The following is an 18993-nucleotide window of genomic DNA, read 5'->3' on the forward strand; positions in this document are numbered from 1 at the left end:
CATATTATATTTATTTTAAGAAATGTATTTTTGTAAAAACAAAAAGTAAAAAATCCGATTTCACACTTTTCTTAATGTGTTAATAAATGTTAAAAAACAGAAAGAACAAGGGGCATTTTTGTATGGAACCCGTACCCAGGCTGTAGCACATCCACTTATAATATTACTAGCTGTTGCCTGCGACTTCGTCCGCGTGGACTTCAGTTTATAGCGCGCGATGTCAACAAAATTGGTGTCAAAAGCTTTTATAAAAAACCCTGGTACCCCTTAAATCAAAACAGCTGTGCAGTGTGCACATAATATTTTAATTTTTTAAATTAAACTTTATATTTTATGCAAAATTTTTAAGCTTATTTAGCCCCCCAATTACACAACTTTACCCATAAACTATATTTATCATTGATAGATTTAAACTTTAAGGTTACGTCACTGCATAGATAAAGTACTGATTAAATAACGTAAAAAAAGACATAACAATCGAAAAAAATCCAAAATCGAATATAAGATAATACCACCGATGAAGTAGGAGAAATCGCGATGTAGGAGACGCACGGCGCCATCTATTATGGATTTTTTGAACTAACTTAATTTTAACAAATTTACGCATCTTCTCCCCCTTACAACGCTTTTTTCCAATAAAAAAGTAGCCTATGCCCTTTCTCAGGCTTTAGACTATCTGTATACAAAATTTCATTACAATCGGTTCGGTAGTTTTGGCGTGAAAGCGAGACAGACAGACAGACAGACAGACAGACAGACAGAGATACTTCCGCATTTATAATATTATAGTATAGATTAATATATCAAATCAAAGGGCTTGAAATGCTGTACATTTTATCGTATGGCGTAAAATCTCTAAACCATGAAAGAAAGTTTGCCATATGTGATTACTTTCCAGAAATGATTACTTACTAGCAACACTATAATAATACAACTGTTTCTTTGTGATTTTTTTCTTACCTTCTACCCTCGTTAACTTGTTTCTATCATGGTTAAGAGATTTTTTGTTTATAGTTATTCATACAATAAAATGTTCAACTTTTCAAAACCTTTCATTTGATATACATGGTGCAATTTAAACCTTCCTGCCAAATTTTTTCCAGGGCTTAGGTATCATTAGGAGAGTCCATTTAACCAAAAAAATTGGGTGTTATTTTTTTTTTAATGACATATTTTATCCCATTTAAGATAGTTGCAGAACGGTCACTCGCGGCGCGGGGGAATGAGAGGGGGTAACGCGGGCGGCGGGATGAGGTGCGCGCGTCACGCGCGGCCGACGCATCGTGTCTATTAATTGTAGTGTTTTTTAGGATAACTTTTGGAAGCTATTTCTCAACATTTTAGTACTGAGTGACTATAAAAGAAAAAATACGTGTATTTTTATTTTTAACAAGGATCAATCTATCGAAATTTGGCAGGAAGGTTTAATTGCACCCTGTATTATATTGTCTCAAAGTACTACAGCGGCCTGGGTACAATATGCCCCTCCTTCTTTTCAGTAAATACCTAATTGTGATTTTAAAATATGTTTTATCAAGTTTCAGTTTCGGCCAAAACCGAGAGTAAGACCGAAAGTTCGGTTTTGGTTTTGGCTGAAAAATCAGTTTCGGTCGGACACTAATGCCTGGGTGATAATTTCTGTAGTTATTGGGACTGATGAAGTTAGCCCTGGGCCCTGGCGTAATTTGTTCTGGGATTGTAGATGCAGGGGTAGTTATTTCAGGAGGGATTGGCTCCGATGTGGTTGGTCCAATAGAATTTGCTTCACTAGTAGTCGGCCGTTGCATAGTTGGTCCTGGAGTTGTTGGTTCTAGCGCAGTTGGTCCTGGAGCTGTAGGTCCTTGCGTCGTTGGTCCTGGAGTTGTTGGTTCTAGCGTAGTTGGTCCTGGAGTCGTGGGTCCTTGCGTAGATGGTCCTGCACTTGTGGCCCCTTGCGTAGTAGCTCCTGGAGTTGTGGGTCCTTGCATAGTTGGTCCTGGAGTTGTGGGTCCTTGCGCAGTTGGTCCTGGAGTTGTGTGTCCTTGCATAGTTGGTCCTGCAGTTGTGGCCCCTTGCGTAGTTGGTCCTGGAGTTGTGGGTCCTTGCGTAGTTGGTCCTAGAGTTGTGTGTCCTTGCATAGTTGGTCCTGGAGTTGTGGGTCCTTGCGTAGTTGGTCCTGGAGTTGTGAGTCCTTGCTTAGTTGGTCCTGGAGTTGTGACCCCTTGCGTAGTTGGTCCTTGAGGTGGTGGTTGCGAAGTAGTCGGTTTTGGAGTCGATGGACTCGAAGTTGTACATTTGGCGTTCCGTGGCCAATCACAAACCTAAAAAGAAAAAAAATACATTTAAATTAAATATACGTACTAAAGTAGAAAATACAATATAATGACAAAATACAGTCTGTCAAAAAAGAGTAGACTCTGAAATAATTTTTTATGTAGGTAGGTAGTTTTCTCGCCTTGTATTTTCACAGGGAACATTTGTACACTTTAAAAATTATCGTTCTGATACATTATTCATTTGCAATAATAAGGTTTTTGCACTTTTTGTGTTTTAAAAATGATGTTCGTCGTCTACTTTTTTTTGACAAGCTGTACATAATCTACACTAATATAATAAAGGGGTAAAGTTTTTTTTTGTTTTTAGGAGGTAATCTTCGAAAGTACTTGACCGATTATAATAGTCCAAGATAGAAAGCTCGTGTGTTCCTGAGACTTTATTTTACGTAAGTATAATTTTTATTTTTCCTGAGACTATATCGTTCTCAGAATTACACGCGGGTGAATCCGGGGGCAAAAACTAGTACATAATATTATGAAACAAGTTTTTTCAACTCTCCTATCAAATTAACTTTAGAATCAATGACCTGTAAAACTCTGTTGAAATGAGTGCCTGGCCCACATTGTCTCAGCACCAGATTTCCCCAATTACAGATATAGAACAAAGTGCAATCTGTTTCATGTGGAAGCAACCAATTCATGTTAGTCTCTGGACATCCGTTCGGCAAAAACCCCGGTTTTCCTGTTTCCCCAAATATCGCCACCGAGCAAGCGAACAGAGTATATAGCAACGCTACACCTTAAAAAGTTAAATTAGTATAATTAAACAAAGGAAAAACAATTTCATAATTCGATTATTCGTACTCACTGAGATTATGTACCTCTCATGTCAGCTGCTTTTTCATTTATGTGTTTCTTTCTGCCATGTAATTTTGATAAGATTTGAATTAAGTTAAGATTTGATTTGGCCAGTTTTCAATATATCAGTAAGTCTATACATATTATAAAACAATTCATATTCATATGTTATGTTTGTCGAAAAACTTCTAAGTAAGTATAGTTAAATATAGTACTTATTGTAATAAGTTAGTCTTTGAATTAAGCCTACTTTTTATGTAGATAAGTATTCAAAAACTATTGTCGATGAGTGATGACTGATGAGTAAGAAAGAAAGATTCATAAGTACGCCTCGTATAGAATGTATGCCTATACCAGTATCAGATCCTTTACTGTTATGAAATATTAGATCCTTACATATGAAATTGGCGTTTTGTTGTACATGCCACTTTGATCTCAAATATCTCCTCTTTGGTTAAGAATACCAAATTCAAATTTATATATTAATTTATTTGGTACATTTGAGTTTCCAAAACAGTCATTCAGAGTTTTTTTTATATAATAAGTATATCATTTGTCATTCATCTGTTTTTTTCTTGATTACCTACTTTTTCTATGGAGTCGTTCATATCGCACAATGGAAAAATTGAAATATCGCTTTATTTACGATTATGAGTTCTACTGTGGCACGAGTGCTGCAGTAAAAGCTGGACGAATTAACAATGTGTATGGCGCTGAGTCGCAAAAGAAAACACGGTACGGTTTTGGTTCCAAAGTTTCCGTTCATTTTGACCTTCAGAACGACCCGAGACGAAAATGAATAATGAACAATTGAAGGCTATTGTGCAAGTGGATCCATCGCAAACCACTTCAGAGTTAGCAGCAGGCTTCGGTGTAAGTGATAAAACTGCTTTAATCTACTTGAAGCAAATTGGGAAGACAAAAAACTAGAAAGGAATTGAGTGAAGCAAACCAGAAAACACCTCCTCCTTCTCCTACAAGCAAAAAAATTCAACTCTGATGTGGCAGTCCAAACCGCATTCAAAGAATTTATTGACTCTCGTCCCCCCGTTTTTTTTAGTAAAGGGATCAACGAACTACCCTTAAGATGGCAACAATCCATACTTCCATACTAATATTATAAATGCAAAAGTGTGTCTGTCTGTTACCTCTTCACGCTTAAACCGCTGAACCGATTTTGCTGAAATTTGGTATGGAGATACTTTGAGTCCCGGGAAAGGACATAGGATACTTTTTATCCCGAAAAAATGTACGGTTCCGCCGCGATAAACGAATTTTGGTGCAACAGAGTTGCGGGCGTCATCTAGTGGTATATAATTTGATTAATTAAATATATTATACAAAAAAACGATTTTATATTCCTCCCATACAAAACGCCAATTTCATATGTAAGGACCTAGTATAATATTATTCTAGGGAACATAATGTTCGAGTCTTAAGTCTAGGTTAATAATGTTCTTTTTGAGAAATGTATTTTTGTAAAAACAGAAAGTAAAAATGCGATTTGACAATTTTTCTTACGTGTTAATAAAATATGTCAAAACACAAAAAATTTGAGTGAATAATTGTAATTTTAAATGTTTTATTCGGTTTCGGCCAAAAGCAAAACAGACAGTAAGACCGAAAGTTTGGTTTTGGTTTCGGCTGAAAATCAGGTGGCCTACTACGAAATCGTTTTGAAACTCAAACAATCGAACGAGAATGCCGCGTCCTGCTTTAACAACGTCATTTCTCGTTCATTAGAGTAGGATGTGGCATTCTCGTACGATTGTTTGAGTCTCAAAACGGTTTCATGGTACGGCCCCAGTTTTGGTCGGACAATAGTTCCTGGGTAATAATTTATGTAGTTATTGGGACTGATGAAGTTAGCTCTGGCTTTGTTCTGGGGATGTAGATGCAGGGGCACTTATTTCAGGAGGGATTGGCTCCGATGTGGTTGGTCCATTTTTTTCACTAGTCGGTCCTTGCATAGTTGGTCCTGGAGTTGTGGGTCCTTGCATAGTTGGTCCTGCAGTTGTAGGTCCTTGCATACTTGGTCCTGGAGTTGTAGGTCCTTCCATACTTGGTCCTGGAGTTGTTGGTTGCGAGCTAGTTGTACATTTGGCGTTCTGTGGCCAATCACAAATCTAAAAAGAAAAAAAATTAAATTAAATTTAAATATGTAAGTATGTACTAAAATACAATTTATATGTCTAAAATACAGTATGTTAAGAAAAAGTAGACGCTGCATGTATTTCAGCGCGCTGAAATAAAATTTCTAAACATAATTACGATCAAATGGTAGTTTTTGCGCCTTGTATTTTTACAGGAAACGTTTGCACATTTATAAATATAATTCTTCTGACACAATTTTCATTTGCAATAAAAAGTTTTTCGTACTTTTTATGTGTTTTGAAAATGATGTTCGTTGTCTACTCTTTTTTGACAAGCCGTACATAATCTACACTAATACAGGGTGCAATTAAAATTTCCTGCCAAATTTTCTACAGGGCTTAGGTATCATCAGGAGAGTCCATTTAACTAAAAACTTGGGTGTTTTTAATGACATATTTTATAACATTAAAAACGTTGCAGAACGGTCACTCGCGGCGGTGGGTATGAGCGGGAATGACGCGGGAGGAAGCGCGGGCGCGGGAGCACGTCACGCGCGGGCGACGCGTCGTGTCCATTTATTGTAGTGTTTTTTAAGATAACTTTCGGAAGCTATTTCTCAACATTTTAGTACTGAGTGATTATAAAAGAAAAAAATACGTGTATTTTTATTTTTAACAAGGATCAATATATTAAAAGGCTCCTAGTTTAATTGCACCCTGTATAATAAAGAGGTAAAGTTCGTTTTTTTTTTGTTTTCAGGAGGTAATCTCTGAAAGTACTGGTCCGATTGCAAAAATTTTAACACCGATAGAAAGCTGTGTTCCTGACTGACATAGACTTTATTTTACGTATAATTTTAAAATTATGTCGTTCTCAGCGCGCGGCGCGCATTACACGCGGTTGAAGCCGCGGGCAAAAGCTAGTATTATATTATAAGAAACAAGTTTTTTCAACTCTCCCATCCAAACTAACTTTAGAACCACTGACCTGTAAATCTCTGTTGAAATGAGTGCCTGGCCCACATTGTCTCAGCACCCGATCTCCCAAATTACAGATATAGAACAAAGTGCAATCTGTTTCATGTGGAAGCAACCAAGTCATGTTAGTCTCTGGACATCCGTTCGGCAAAAACCCCGGTTTTTCTGTTTCCCCAAATATCGCCACCGAGCAAGCGAGGAGAGTATATAACAACGCTACACCTTAAAATGTTAAATTAAGTAAGAATTAAGTAACTTATAAAATATATACAAAGGCAAAACAATTTAATCATTCGATTATTCGTATTCACTAAGATTCATACCTTTCATGTCAGCTGCTTTTTCATTTATGTGTTTTTTTCTGCCATGTAATTTTGATAAGATTTGAATTAAGTTAGATTTGATTTGGCCAGTTTTCAATTCATCAGTCAATTTATTAAATAATAATTTAACATTAATTTGATTCCGTTAAAAACTGGCCAAGTCAAATCTTAATTCAAGATTCACTTAATTTAAATTGCAACAACTGTTATAGGTATCCAATAAAGCAAAAAAATAGAGTTTAATACTTGTTCATAATGGTATTTTATTCCTATACTTAAGTACATAATTTTTCCGATTTTGCTTAGAACTTGACCGCTCTAAATGAGCGGTCAAGTTCTAAGGGATCTAAATGATCTCAACTCTTTTTGCAGCGAAGCCTGTGGGCCACGGCCCACGGCCAAACATAATTTTTATATTGAACTTGGCTCAATTTTTTTATATTATGTTTTTGGTGGGATTAGAAATTAACTGAGATAAAGTTTGTAAGCAGGTGTGAATGTCTTCATTTATTTATTTAAATTAAGGACACCAAATAGTACATACCTACATTAAAACTTTGTTAAACACAATAATAGTAATTTGTGTAATCACGATTATAATAACACAAATAAATCGATAGTTTTTATTTATTTATTTATTTATTTATTTATTTATTCATATGTTATGTTTGTCGAAAAACTTCTGTATTAAGTAAGTATAGTTAAATATAGTATTGTAATAAGTTAGTCTTTGAATTAAGCCTACTTTTTATGTAGATAAGAATTCAAAAACTATTGTCGATGAGTGATGACTGATGAGTAAGAAAGAAAGATTCATAAGTACGCCTCGTATAGAATGTATGCCTATACCAGTATCAGATCCTTTACTGTTATGAAATATTAGATCCTTTCATAATATGAAATTGGCGTTTTGTTGTACATGCCACTTTGATCTCAAATATCTCCTCTTTGGTTAAGAATACCAAATTCAAATTTATATATTAATTTATTTGGTACATTTGAGTTTCCAAAACTGTCATTCAGAGTTTTTTTATATAATATATCATTGGTCATTCATTTGTTTTTTTCTTGATTACCTACTTTTTCTATGGAGACGTTCATATCGCACAATGGAAAAATTGAAATATTATACGCGTAAATTGAAATATATACGCGTTATTTACGATTATGAGTTCTACTGTGGCACGAGTGCTGCAGTAACAGCTGGACGAATTAACAATGTGTATGGCGCTGAGTCGCAAAAGAAAACACGGTACGGTTTTGGTTCCAAAGTTTTCGTTCATTTTGACCTTCAGAACGACCCGAGACGAAAATGAATAATGAACAATTGAAGGGTATTGTGCAAGCGGATCCATCGCAAACCACTTCAGAGTTAGCAGCAGGCTTCGGTGTAAGTGATAAAACTGCTTTAATCTACTTGAAGCAAATTGGGACAAAAAACTTGAAAGGAATTGAGGGAAGCAAACCAGAAAACACCTCCTCCTTCTCTTTCTACAAGCAAAAAATTCAACTCTGATGTGGCAGTCCAAACCGCATTCAAAGAATTTATTGACTCTCGTGTCTCCGTTTTTTTAGTAAAGGAATCAATAAACTACCATTAAGATGGCAACAATGGTACATAATTTGATTAATTAAATATATTATACAAAAAAAACGATTTTATATTCCTCCCATACAAAACGCCAATTTCATATGTAAGGACCTAGTAAGTATAATATTATTCTAGGGAACATAATGTTCGAGTCTTATGTCTAGGTTAATAATGTTCTTTTTGAGAAATGTATTTTTGTAAAAACAGAAAGTAAAAATGCGATTTGACAATTTTTCTTACGTGTTAATAAAATATGTCAAAACACAGAAAATTTGAGTGAATAATTGTAATTTTAAATGTTTTATTCGGTTTCGGCCAAAAGCAAAACAGACAGTAAGACCGAAAGTTTGGTTTTGGTTTCGGCTGAAAATCAGGTGGCCTACTACGAAACCGTTTTTGAAACAATCGAACGAGAATGCCGCGTCCTGCTTTAACAACGTCATTACACGTTTGTTAGAGTAGGACGCGGCATTCTCGTACGATTGTTTGAGTCTCAAAACGGTTTCATGGTACGGCCCCAGTTTTGGTCGGACAATAGTTCCTGGGTAATAATTTATGTAGTTATTGGGACTGATGAAGTTAGCTCTGGCTTTGTTCTGGGGCTGTAGATGTAGGGGCACTTATTTCAGGAGGGCTTGGCTCCGATGTGGTTGGTCCATTTTTTTCACTAGTCGGTCCTTGCATAGTTGGTCCTGGTCCTGGAGTAGTGGGTCCTTGCATAATTGGTCCTGGAGTTGTGGGTCCTTGCATAGTTGGTCCTGCAGTTGTAGGTCCTTGCATACTTGGTCCTGGAGTTGTAGGTCCTTCCATACTTGGTCCTGGAGTTGTTGGTTGCGAACTAGTTGTACATTTGGCGTTCTGTGGCCAATCACAAATCTAAAAAGAAAAAAATTTAATTAAATTTAGTAACTGTGTTCTAAAATAGAAAATACAATTTATATGTCTAAAATACAGTCTGTCAAGAAAAAGTAGACGCTGAAATAAATTTTACAAACATAATTACGATCAAATGGTAGTTTTTGCGCCTTGTATTTTCACAGGAAACGTTTGCACATTTTATAAATATTATTCTTCTGACACAATTTTCATTTGCAATAAAAAGTTTTTGTACTTTTTATGTGTTTTAAAAATAATGTTCGTTGTCTACTCTTTTTTGACAAGCCGGACATAATCTACACTAATACAGGGTGCAATTAAACCTTCCTGCCAAATTTTCTACAGGGCTTAGATATCACTAGGAGAGTCCATTTAACCAAAAAATTTGGTGTTTTTTAATGACATATTTTATCACATTTAAAACGGCGACGCGTCGTGTCCATTAATTGTAGTGTTTTTTAAGATAAATTTCGGAAGCTATTTCTCAACATTTTAGTACTGAGTGATTATAAAAGAAAAAATACGTGTATAATTTATTTTTAACAAGGATTTATTATAAAATTGGGGCCGTCTATGGACTGTTCGTCCGTATCCTTTTATTGTTATTGTATTATTTAGATTTTTCGCACCAAGGATAATATACTGAATTTTAATTCAATATATATATATATATATATATATATATATATATATATATATATATATATATATATATATATATACTTAATAGAATAGATAATAATAATATTAATGTTTTGAACGGTGAGGTCCAGTCGGTGTGGCGGCGCCAGTAGATCCGACATTTTCCGATTTCCTTAGATTTTATGCTGCTCCACCCTTTGCCTTTAGATGTTGTGACATTGGCTTGTGTGGAGAGGGGCCACTCAAGCTGGGTGGAGTTTCTAGGGTGTTAAAGAGATATCGTTCTGAGTGGAATCTACCCGCCATGTGGCTTAGGACTTTATCGTTCCTGTCTTTTATAGCCATTTTTTAGGATTTATTAGGATCAATATATTAAAAGGGTCCTTGTTTAATTGTACCCTGTGTAATAAAGAGGTAATGTTTATTTTTTTTGTTTTCAGGAGGTAATCTCTGAAAGTACTGGTCCGATTGCAAAAATTTTAACACCGATAGAAAGCTGTGTTCCTGACTGACATAGACTTTATTTTACGTATAATTTTTGAAATTCTGTCGTTCTCAGCGCGCGGCGCGCATTACACGCGGGTGAAGCCGCGGGCAAAAGCTAGTATTATATTATAAGAAACAAGTTTTTTCAACTCTCCCATCCAAACTAACTTTATTAGAATCACTGACCTGTAAATCTCTGTTGAAATGAGTGCCTGGCCCACATTGTGTCAGCACCCGACCTCCCAAATTACAGATATAGAACAAAGTGCAATCTGTTTCATGTGGAAGCAACCAATTCATGTTAGTCTCTGGACATCCGTTCGGCAAAAACCCCGGTTTTTCTGTTTCCCCAAATATCGCCACCGAGCAAGCGAAGAGAGTATATAACAACGAAACACCTTAAAATGTTAAATTAAATAAGAATTAAGTAACTTATAAATATACAAAGGCAAAACAATTTAATCATTCGATTATTCGTATTCACTGAGATTATGTACCTCTCATGTCAGCTGCTTTTTCATTTATGTGTTTCTTTCTGCCATGTAATTTTGATAAGATTTGAATTAAGTTAGATTTGGTTTGGCCAGTTTTCAATTCATCAGTCAATTTATTAAATAATAATTTAACATTAATTTAATCCCGTAAAAACTGACCAAGTCAAATCTTAATTCAAGATCTCACTTAATTTAAATTGCAACAACTGTTATAGGTAACCAATAAAGCAAAAAAATAGAGTTCAATACTTGGTCATATAACTTGACCGCTCTAAATGAGCGGTCAAGTTCTAAGAGATCTAAATGATCTCAACTCTTTTTGCAGCGAAGCCTGTGGGCCACGGCCCACGGCCAAACATAATTTTTATATTGAACTTGGCTCAATTTTTTTTTATATTATGTTTTTGCTGGGATTAGAAATTAACTGAGATAAAGTTTGTAAGCAGGTGTGAATGTCTTCATTTATTTATTTAAATTAAGGACACCAAATAGTACATACCTACATTAAAATTTTGTTAAACACAATAATAGTAATTTGTGTAATCACGATTATAATAACACAAATAAATCGATAGTTTTTATTTATTTATTTATTTATTTATTCATATGTTATGTTTGTCGAAAAACTTCTGTATTAAGTAAGTATAGTTAAATATAGTATTGTAATAAGTTAGTCTTTGAATTAAGCCTACTTTTTATGTAGATAAGTATTCAAAAACTATTGTTGATGAGTGATGAAAGAAAGATTCATAAGTACGCCTCGTGTAGAATGTATGCCTATACCAGTATCAGATCCTTTACTGTTATGAAATATCAGATCCTTACATATGAAATTGGCGTTTTGTTGTACATGCCACTTTGATCTCAAATATCTCCTCTTTGGTTAAGAATACCAAATTCATATTTATATGTTAATTTATTTGGTACATTTGAGTTTCCAAAACAGTCATTTAGAGTTTTTTTTATGTAATATGTCATTGGTCATTCATTTGTTTTTTTCTTGATTACCTACTTTTTCTATGGAGTCGTTCATATCGCACAATGGAAAAATTGAAATATCGCTTTATTTACGATTATGAGTTCTACTGTGGCACGAGTGCTGCAGTAACAGCTGGACGAATTTGTCGCAAAAGAAAACACGGTACGGTTTTGGTTCCAAAGTTTTCGTTCATTTTGACCTTCAGAACGACCCGAGACGAAAATGAATAATGAACAATTGAAGGCTATTGTGCAAGTGGATCCATCGCAAACCACTTCAGAGTTAGCAGCAGGCTTCGGTGTAAGTGATAAAACTGCTTTAATCTACTTGAAGCAAATTGGGAAGACAAAAAACTAGAAAGGAATTGAGTGAAGCAAACCAGAAAACACCTCCTCCTTCTCCTTCTACAAGCAAAAAAATTCAACTCTGATGTGGCAGTCCAAACCGCATTCAAAGAATTTATTGACTCTCGTCCCCCCGTTTTTTTTAGTAAAGGGATCAACGAACTACCCTTAAGATGGCAACAATCCATACTTCCATACTAATATTATAAATGCAAAAGTGTGTCTGTCTGTCTGTCTGTCTGTTACCTCTTCACGCTTAAACCGCTGAACCGATTTTGCTGAAATTTGGTATGGAGATACTTTGAGTCCCGGAAAAGGACATAGGATACTTTTTATCCCGAAAAAATGTACGGTTCCGCCGCGATAAACGAATTTTGGTGCAACAGAGTTGCGGGCGTCATCTAGTGGTACATAATTTGATAAATTAAATATATTATACAAAAAAACGATTTTATATTCCTCCCATACAAAACGCCAATTTCATATGTAAGGACCTAGTATAATATTATTCTAGGGAACATAATGTTCGAGTCTTAAGTCTAGGTTAATAATGTTTTCTTGAGAAATGTATTTTTGTAAAAACAGAAAGTAAAAATACGATTTGACAATTTTTCTTACGTGTTAATAAAATATGTCAAAACACAGAAAATTTGAGTGAATAATTGTAATTTTAAATGTTTTATCAAATTTCGGTTTCGGCCAAAAGCAAAACAGACAGTAAGACCGAAAGTTTGGTTTTGGTTTCGGCTGAAAATCAGGTGGCCTACTACGAAACCGTTTGAGACTCAAACAATCCAACGAGAATGCCGCGTCCTGCTTTAACAACGTCATTTCTCGTTCATTAGAGTAGGATGTGGCATTCTCGTACGATTGTTTGAGTCTCAAAACGGTTTCATGGTACGGCCCCAGTTTTGGTCGGACAATAGTTCCTGGGGTAATAATTTATGTAGTTATTGGGACTGATGAAGTTAGCTCTGGCTTTGTTCTGGGGCTGTAGATGCAGGGGCACTTATTTCAGGAGGGATTGGCTCCGATGTGGTTGGTCCATTTTTTTCACTAGTCGGTCCTTGCATAGTTGGTCCTGGAGTTGTGGGTCCTTGCATAGTTGGTCCTGCAGTTGTAGGTCCTTGCATACTTGGTCCTGGAGTTGTAGGTCCTTCCATACTTGGTCCTGGAGTTGTTGGTTGCGAGCTAGTTGTACATTTGGCGTTCTGTGGCCAATCACAAATCTAAAAAGAAAAAAATTTAAATTAAATTTAAATATGTAAGTATGTACTAAAATAGAAAATACAATTTATATGACTAAAATACAGTATGTTAAGAAAAAGTAGACGCTGCATGTATTTCAGCGCGCTGAAATAAAATTTCCAAACATAATTACGATCAAATGGTAGTTTTTGCGCCTTGTATTTTTACAGGAAACGTTTGCACATTTATAAATATAATTCTTCTGACACAATTTTCATTTGCAATAAAAAGTTTTCGTACTTTTTATGTGTTTTGAAAATGATGTTCGTTGTCTACTCTTTTTTGACAAGCCGTACATAATCTACACTAATACAGGGTGCAATTAAACCTTCCTGCCAAATTTTCTACAGGGCTTAGGTATCATCAGGAAAGTCCATTTAACTAAAAAATTGGGTGTTTTTAATGACATATTTTATAACATTAAAAACGTTGCAGAACGGTCACTCGCGGCGGTGGGTATGAGCGGGAATGACGCGGGAGGAAGCGCGGGCGCGGGAGCACGTCACGCGCGGGCGACGCGTCGTGTCCATTTATTGTAGTGTTTTTTAAGATAACTTTCGGAAGCTATTTCTCAACATTTTAGTACTGAGTGATTATAAAAGAAAAAAATACGTGTATTTTTATTTTTAACAAGGATCAATATATTAAAAGGCTCCTAGTTTAATTGCACCCTGTATAGTAAAGAGGTAAAGTTCGTTTTTTTTTGTTTTCAGGAGGTAATCTCTGAAAGTCGGACCAGTGTCCGATTGCAAAAATTTTAACACCGATTGAAAGCTGTGTTCCTGACTGACATAGACTTTATTTTACGTATAATTTTAAAATTTATCGTTCTCAGCGCGCGGCGCGCATTACACGCGGTTGAAGCCGCGGGCAAAAGCTAGTATTATATTATAAGAAACAAGTTTTTTCAACTCTCCCATCCAAACTAACTTTAAAACCACTGACCTGTAAATCTCTGTTGAAATGAGTGCCTGGCCCACATTGTCTCAGCACCCGACCTCCCAAATTACAGATATAGAACAAAGTGCAATCTGTTTCATGTGGAAGCAACCAAGTCATGTTAGTCTCTGGACATCCGTTCGGCAAAAACCCCGGTTTTTCTGTTTCCCCAAATATCGCCACCGAGCAAGCGAGGAGAGTATATAACAACGCTACACCTTAAAATGTTAAATTAAGTAAGAATTAAGTAACTTATAAAATATATACAAAGGCAAAACAATTTAATCATTCGATTATTCGTATTCACTAAGATTCATACCTTTCATGTCAGCTGCTTTTTCATTTATGTGTTTTTTTCTGCCATGTAATTTTGATAAGATTTGAATTAAGTTAGATTTGGTTTGGCCAGTTTTCAATTCATCAGTCAATTTATTAAATAATAATTTAACATTAATTTGATTCCGTTAAAAACTGGCCAAGTCAAATTTTCATTCAAGATTCACTTAATTTAAATTGCAACAACTGTTATAGGTATCCAATAAAGCAAAAAAATAGAGTTTAATACTTGTTCATAATGGTATTTTATTCCTATAAGTACATAATTTTTCCGATTTTGCTTAGAACTTGACCGCTCTAAATGAGCGGTCAAGTTCTAAGAGATCTAAATGATCTCAACTCTTTTTGCAGCGAAGCCTGTGGGCCACGGCCCACGGCCAAACATAATTTTTATATTGAACTTGGCTCAATTTTTTTATATTATGTTTTTGGTGGGATTAGAAATTAACTGAGATAAAGTTTGTAAGCAGGTGTGAATGTCTTCATTTATTTATTTAAATTAAGGACACCAAATAGTACATACCTACATTAAAACTTTGTTAAACACAATAATAGTAATTCGTGTAATCACGATTATAATAACACAAATAAATCGAAAGTTTTTATTTATTTATTCATTTATTATGTTATGTTTGTCGAAAAACGTCTGTATTAAGTAAGTATAGTTAAATATAGTATTGTAATAAGTTAGTCTTTGAATTAAGCCTACTTTTTATGTAGATAAGTATTCAAAAACTATTGTCGATGAGTGATGACTGATGAGTAAGAAAGAAAGATTCATAAGTACGCCTCGTATAGAATGTATGCCTATACCAGTATCAGATCCTTTACTGTTATGAAATATTAGATCCTTACATATGAAATTGGCGTTTTGTTGTACATGCCCACTTTGATCTCAAATATCTCCTCTTTGGTTAAGAATACCAAATTCAAATTTATATATTAATTTATTTGGTACATTTGAGTTTCCAAAACAGTCATTTAGAGTTTTTTTATGTAATATATCATTGGTCATTCATCTGTTTTTTTCTTGATTACCTACTTTTTCTATGGAGTCGTTCATATCGCACAATGGAAAAATTGAAATATCGCTTTATTTACGATTATGAGTTCTACTGTGGCACGAGTGCTGCAGTAACAGCTGGACGAATTAACAATGTGTATGGCGCTGAGTCGCAAAAGAAAACACGGTACGGTTTTGGTTCCAAAGTTTTCGTTCATTTTGACCTTCAGAACGACCCGAGAATTGAAGGCTATTGTGCAAGCGGATCTATCGCAAACCACTTCAGAGTTAGCAGCAGGCTTCGGTGTAAGTGATAAAACTGCTTTAATCTACTTGAAGCAAATTGGGAAGACAAAAAACTTGAAAGGAATTGAGTGAAGCAAACCAGAAAACACCTCCTCCTTCTCCTACAAGCAAAAAAATTCAACTCTGATGTGGCAGTCCAAACCGCATTCAAAGAATTTATTGACTCTCGTCCCTCCGTCTTTTTTTAGTAAAGGGATCAACGAACTACCCTTAAGATGGCAACAATCCATACTTCCATACTAATATTATAAATGCAAAAGTGTGTCTGTCTGTCTGTCTGTCTGTTACCTCTTCACGCTTAAACCGCTGAACCGATTTTGCTGAAATTTGGTATGGAGATACTTTGAGTCCCGGGAAAGGACATAGGATACTTTTTATCCCGAAAAAATGTACGGTTCCGCCGCGATAAACGAATTTTGGTGCAACAGAGTTGTGGGCGTCATCTAGTGGTACATAATTTGATTAATTAAATATATTATACAAATAACGATTTTATATTCCTCCCATACAAAACGCCAATTTCATATGTAAGGACCTAGTATAATATATTCTAGGGAACATAATGTTCGAGTCTTAAGTCTAGGTTAATAATGTTTTTTTCAATGATATTCTATGTTACTAACGTAACTAGATTGGAAGTTTACGGTAGCAACGCGTTGCCACTTCGAAGATGCCTGCAGGCATATCTCACATACATAATGACATAACGAATATATGACTTGACATTGTCTTTTGAACAAAAAAGTGGTTACGTATTTCTGAGAATCTTTTGTAAGACATTGCTACTCTAGTATTTTAGAAACTCATTGGTTTTTTTGAGAAATGTATTTTTGTAAAAACAGAAAGTAAAAATGAGATTTGACAATTTTTCTTACGTGTTAATAAAATATGTCAAAACACAGAAAATTTGAGTGAATAATTGTAATTTTAAATGTTTTATTCGGTTTCGGCCAAAAGCAAAACAGACAGTAAGACCGAAAGTTTGGTTTTGGTTTCGGCTGAATATCAGGTGGCCTACTACGAAACCGTTTTTGAAACAATCGAACGAGAATGCCGCGTCCTGCTTTAACAACGTCATTACACGTTTGTTAGAGTAGGACGCGGCATTCTCGTACGATTGTTTGAGTCTCAAAACGGTTTCATGGTACGGCCCCAGTTTTGGTCGGACAATAGTTCCTGGGTAATAATTTATGTAGTTATTGGGACTGATGAAGTTAGCTCTGGCTTTGTTCTGGGGCTGTAGATGCAGGGGCACTTATTTCAGGAGGGATTGGCTCCGATGTGGTTGGTCCATTTTTTTCACTAGTCGGTCCTTGCATAGTTGGTCCTGGAGTTGTGGGTCCTTGCATAGTTGGTCCTGCAGTTGTAGGTCCTTGCATACTTGGTCCTGGAGTTGTAGGTCCTTCCATACTTGGTCCTGGAGTTGTTGGTTGCGAGCTAGTTGTACATTTGGCGTTCTGTGGCCAATCACAAATCTAAAAAGAAAAAAATTTAAATTAAATTTAAATATGTAAGTAGGTATGTACTAAAATAGAAAATACAATTTATATGACTAAAATACAGTATGTTAAGAAAAAGTAGACGCTGCATGTATTTCAGCGCGCTGAAATAAAATTTCCAAACATAATTACGATCAAATGGTAGTTTTTACGCCTTGTATTTTCACAGGAAACGTTTGCAGCACATTTTATAAATATTATTCTTCTGACACAATTTTCATTTGCAATAAAAAGTTTTTGTACTTTTTATGTGTTTTAAAAATAATGTTCGTTGTCTACTCTTTTTTGACAAGCCGTACATAATCTACACTAATGTATTAGTGTTTAATTGCACCCTGTAGGGTGCAATTAAACCTTCCTGCCAAATTTTCTACAGGGCTTAGATGGACGCTGTTAAGCATTAGTGTACTAACCTACATAAAAATTACGTATTGAGTTCTTTACATGATTTAGAACAAAACTGCATTCAAAATTTAACAACAAAAAAAATTGTGGGTTAGGACACTAATGCTTAACAGCGACCAGATATCATTAGGATAGTCCATTTAACCAAAAAATTGGGTGTTTTAATGACATATTTTATCACATTAAAAAGCTAATATTATATTATAAGAAATAAGTTTTTTCAACTCTCCCATCCAAACTAACTTTATTAGAATCACTGACCTGTAAATCTCTGTTGAAATGAGTGCCTGGCCCACATTGTCTCAGCACCAGATTTCCCCAATTACAGTTATAGAACAAAGTGCAATTTGTTTCATGTGGAAGCAACCAATTCATGTTAGTCTCTGGACATCCGTTCGGCAAAAACCCCGGTTTTCCTGTTTCCCCAAATATCGCCACCGAGCAAGCGAGGAGAGTATATAACAACGCTACACCTTAAAATGTTAAATTAAGTAAGTAACTTATAAATATGCAAAGGCAAAACAATTTAATCATTCGATTATTTGTATTTACTAAGATTCATACCTTTCATGTCGGCTGCTTTTTCATTTATGTGCTTCTTTCTGCCATGTAATTTTGATAAGATTTGAATTAAGTTAGATTTGATTTGGCCAGTTTTCAATATATCAGTCAATTTTATAAAATAATTTAACATTTAACGCCTCTAGTCCACCGACGCTGCGAACTGGGTAACAGCGGCGAACCGATTTACCATAGTAAAAGGAGGTGAAGTAAGTTATCTTCATACAAAGGCACCGCGCGCGGCTTGTATGTGTGCGCCATAGTATCAATGCGTCGCCACGTACGGCACACAACAAAATCTCGGCCAGTTTTATTAGGCTGATACCGCCGAGATTTTGTTGTGTGCCGTACGTGGCAACGCATTGATACTATGGCGCACACATACAAGACGCGCGCGGTGCCTTTGTATGAAGATAACTTACTTCCCCTCCATTTACTATGGATTTCCTGTCTCATCCGCCACATTGTGCCCACAATGCGTTATACTGCATCTCGCTCTATTCCTGTTTCGCGTTGGTTTCGCAGATATTTCGCATTTAGCAGCGTCGGTGAACTAGAGGCGTTGATTCCGATAAAAACTGGCCAAATTTAAATTATTTCAAGATCTCACATTATTTACAAGTTGGTTACAACTTACAACAGCATCCTATATCAGCAGTTATCCAAGCTCGTGAGGAATTCAATGGGGAAACTCGTGACGCTTCGGACCTTGCCCAATGCTCATACAAAAGTGAAAAAAAAAATGGTCTTTCAGCACTGCTACTTTCACAGTGAACT

General features: G+C 35.5%; 3 protein-coding genes and 1 long non-coding RNA gene across 6 annotated transcripts in view; 1 reads left to right on the plus strand and 3 right to left on the minus strand.

Annotated features, from left to right (window-relative positions):
* The window catches only part of LOC121736160, a 326212-nt gene that overhangs the window by 223074 nt on the left and 84145 nt on the right, over window positions 1–18993 (plus strand). The window lies entirely within an intron of this gene.
* On the minus strand, window positions 1389–18329 carry LOC121736148 (salivary glue protein Sgs-3-like). 2 transcript variants are annotated; one of them, XM_042127230.1, is made up of 4 exons: window positions 18220–18329; window positions 17917–18128; window positions 17193–17226; window positions 1389–2263 (listed from the first exon to the last, which is right to left on the minus strand). In XM_042127230.1, the coding sequence occupies exons 1-4, from the start codon at window positions 18224–18226 to the stop codon at window positions 1425–1427; spliced, it is 1092 nt and encodes a 363-aa protein (XP_041983164.1). In that variant the 5' UTR covers window positions 18227–18329; the 3' UTR covers window positions 1389–1424. The 2 variants fall into 2 exon arrangements, with proteins under 2 accessions (XP_041983164.1, XP_041983165.1); XM_042127231.1 differs by lacking the exons at window positions 17193–17226; window positions 17917–18128; window positions 18220–18329 and adding exons at window positions 2843–3054; window positions 3137–3253 and having other exon boundaries at window positions 1389–2300.
* LOC121736154 (peritrophin-1-like) lies at window positions 4705–10680 on the minus strand. Of its 2 annotated transcripts, XM_042127237.1 has the most exons (4): window positions 10600–10621; window positions 10289–10500; window positions 8791–8974; window positions 4705–5091 (listed from the first exon to the last, which is right to left on the minus strand). In XM_042127237.1, exons 1-4 carry the CDS (start codon window positions 10604–10606, stop codon window positions 4979–4981), a joined length of 516 nt encoding a protein of 171 aa, XP_041983171.1. In that variant the 5' UTR covers window positions 10607–10621; the 3' UTR covers window positions 4705–4978. The 2 variants fall into 2 exon arrangements, with proteins under 2 accessions (XP_041983171.1, XP_041983172.1); XM_042127238.1 differs by lacking the exons at window positions 8791–8974; window positions 10289–10500 and adding an exon at window positions 6195–6406 and having other exon boundaries at window positions 4705–5239; window positions 10600–10680.
* LOC121736155 (peritrophin-1-like) lies at window positions 12517–14485 on the minus strand. Its single transcript, XM_042127240.1, has 3 exons — window positions 14426–14485; window positions 14113–14324; window positions 12517–13148 (listed from the first exon to the last, which is right to left on the minus strand). The coding sequence occupies exons 1-3, from the start codon at window positions 14430–14432 to the stop codon at window positions 12888–12890; spliced, it is 480 nt and encodes a 159-aa protein (XP_041983174.1). The 5' UTR covers window positions 14433–14485; the 3' UTR covers window positions 12517–12887.

Source organism: Aricia agestis, chromosome 18 (assembly GCF_905147365.1).
Source record: "Aricia agestis chromosome 18, ilAriAges1.1, whole genome shotgun sequence".
Taxonomy (NCBI): domain Eukaryota; kingdom Metazoa; phylum Arthropoda; class Insecta; order Lepidoptera; family Lycaenidae; genus Aricia; species Aricia agestis.

What these genes read in the sequence shown, in the direction of transcription:
- LOC121736148 (XM_042127231.1), bottom strand. An exon ending in ATTTCAACAGAGTTTTACAG is followed by an intron (nt 2,301 to 2,842) that starts GTCATTGATTCT and finishes TTTTCTTTTTAG; the next exon opens with GTTTGTGATTGGCCACGGAA.
- LOC121736154 (XM_042127237.1), bottom strand. An exon ending in ATTTCAACAGAGATTTACAG is followed by an intron (nt 8,975 to 10,288) that starts GTCAGTGATTCT and finishes TTTTCTTTTTAG; the next exon opens with ATTTGTGATTGGCCACAGAA. An exon ending in ACCCACTACTCCAGGACCAG is followed by an intron (nt 5,092 to 8,790) that starts GACCAACTATGC and finishes CCACAACTCCAG; the next exon opens with GACCAACTATGCAAGGACCG.
- LOC121736155 (XM_042127240.1), bottom strand. An exon ending in ATTTCAACAGAGATTTACAG is followed by an intron (nt 13,149 to 14,112) that starts GTCAGTGGTTTT and finishes TTTTCTTTTTAG; the next exon opens with ATTTGTGATTGGCCACAGAA.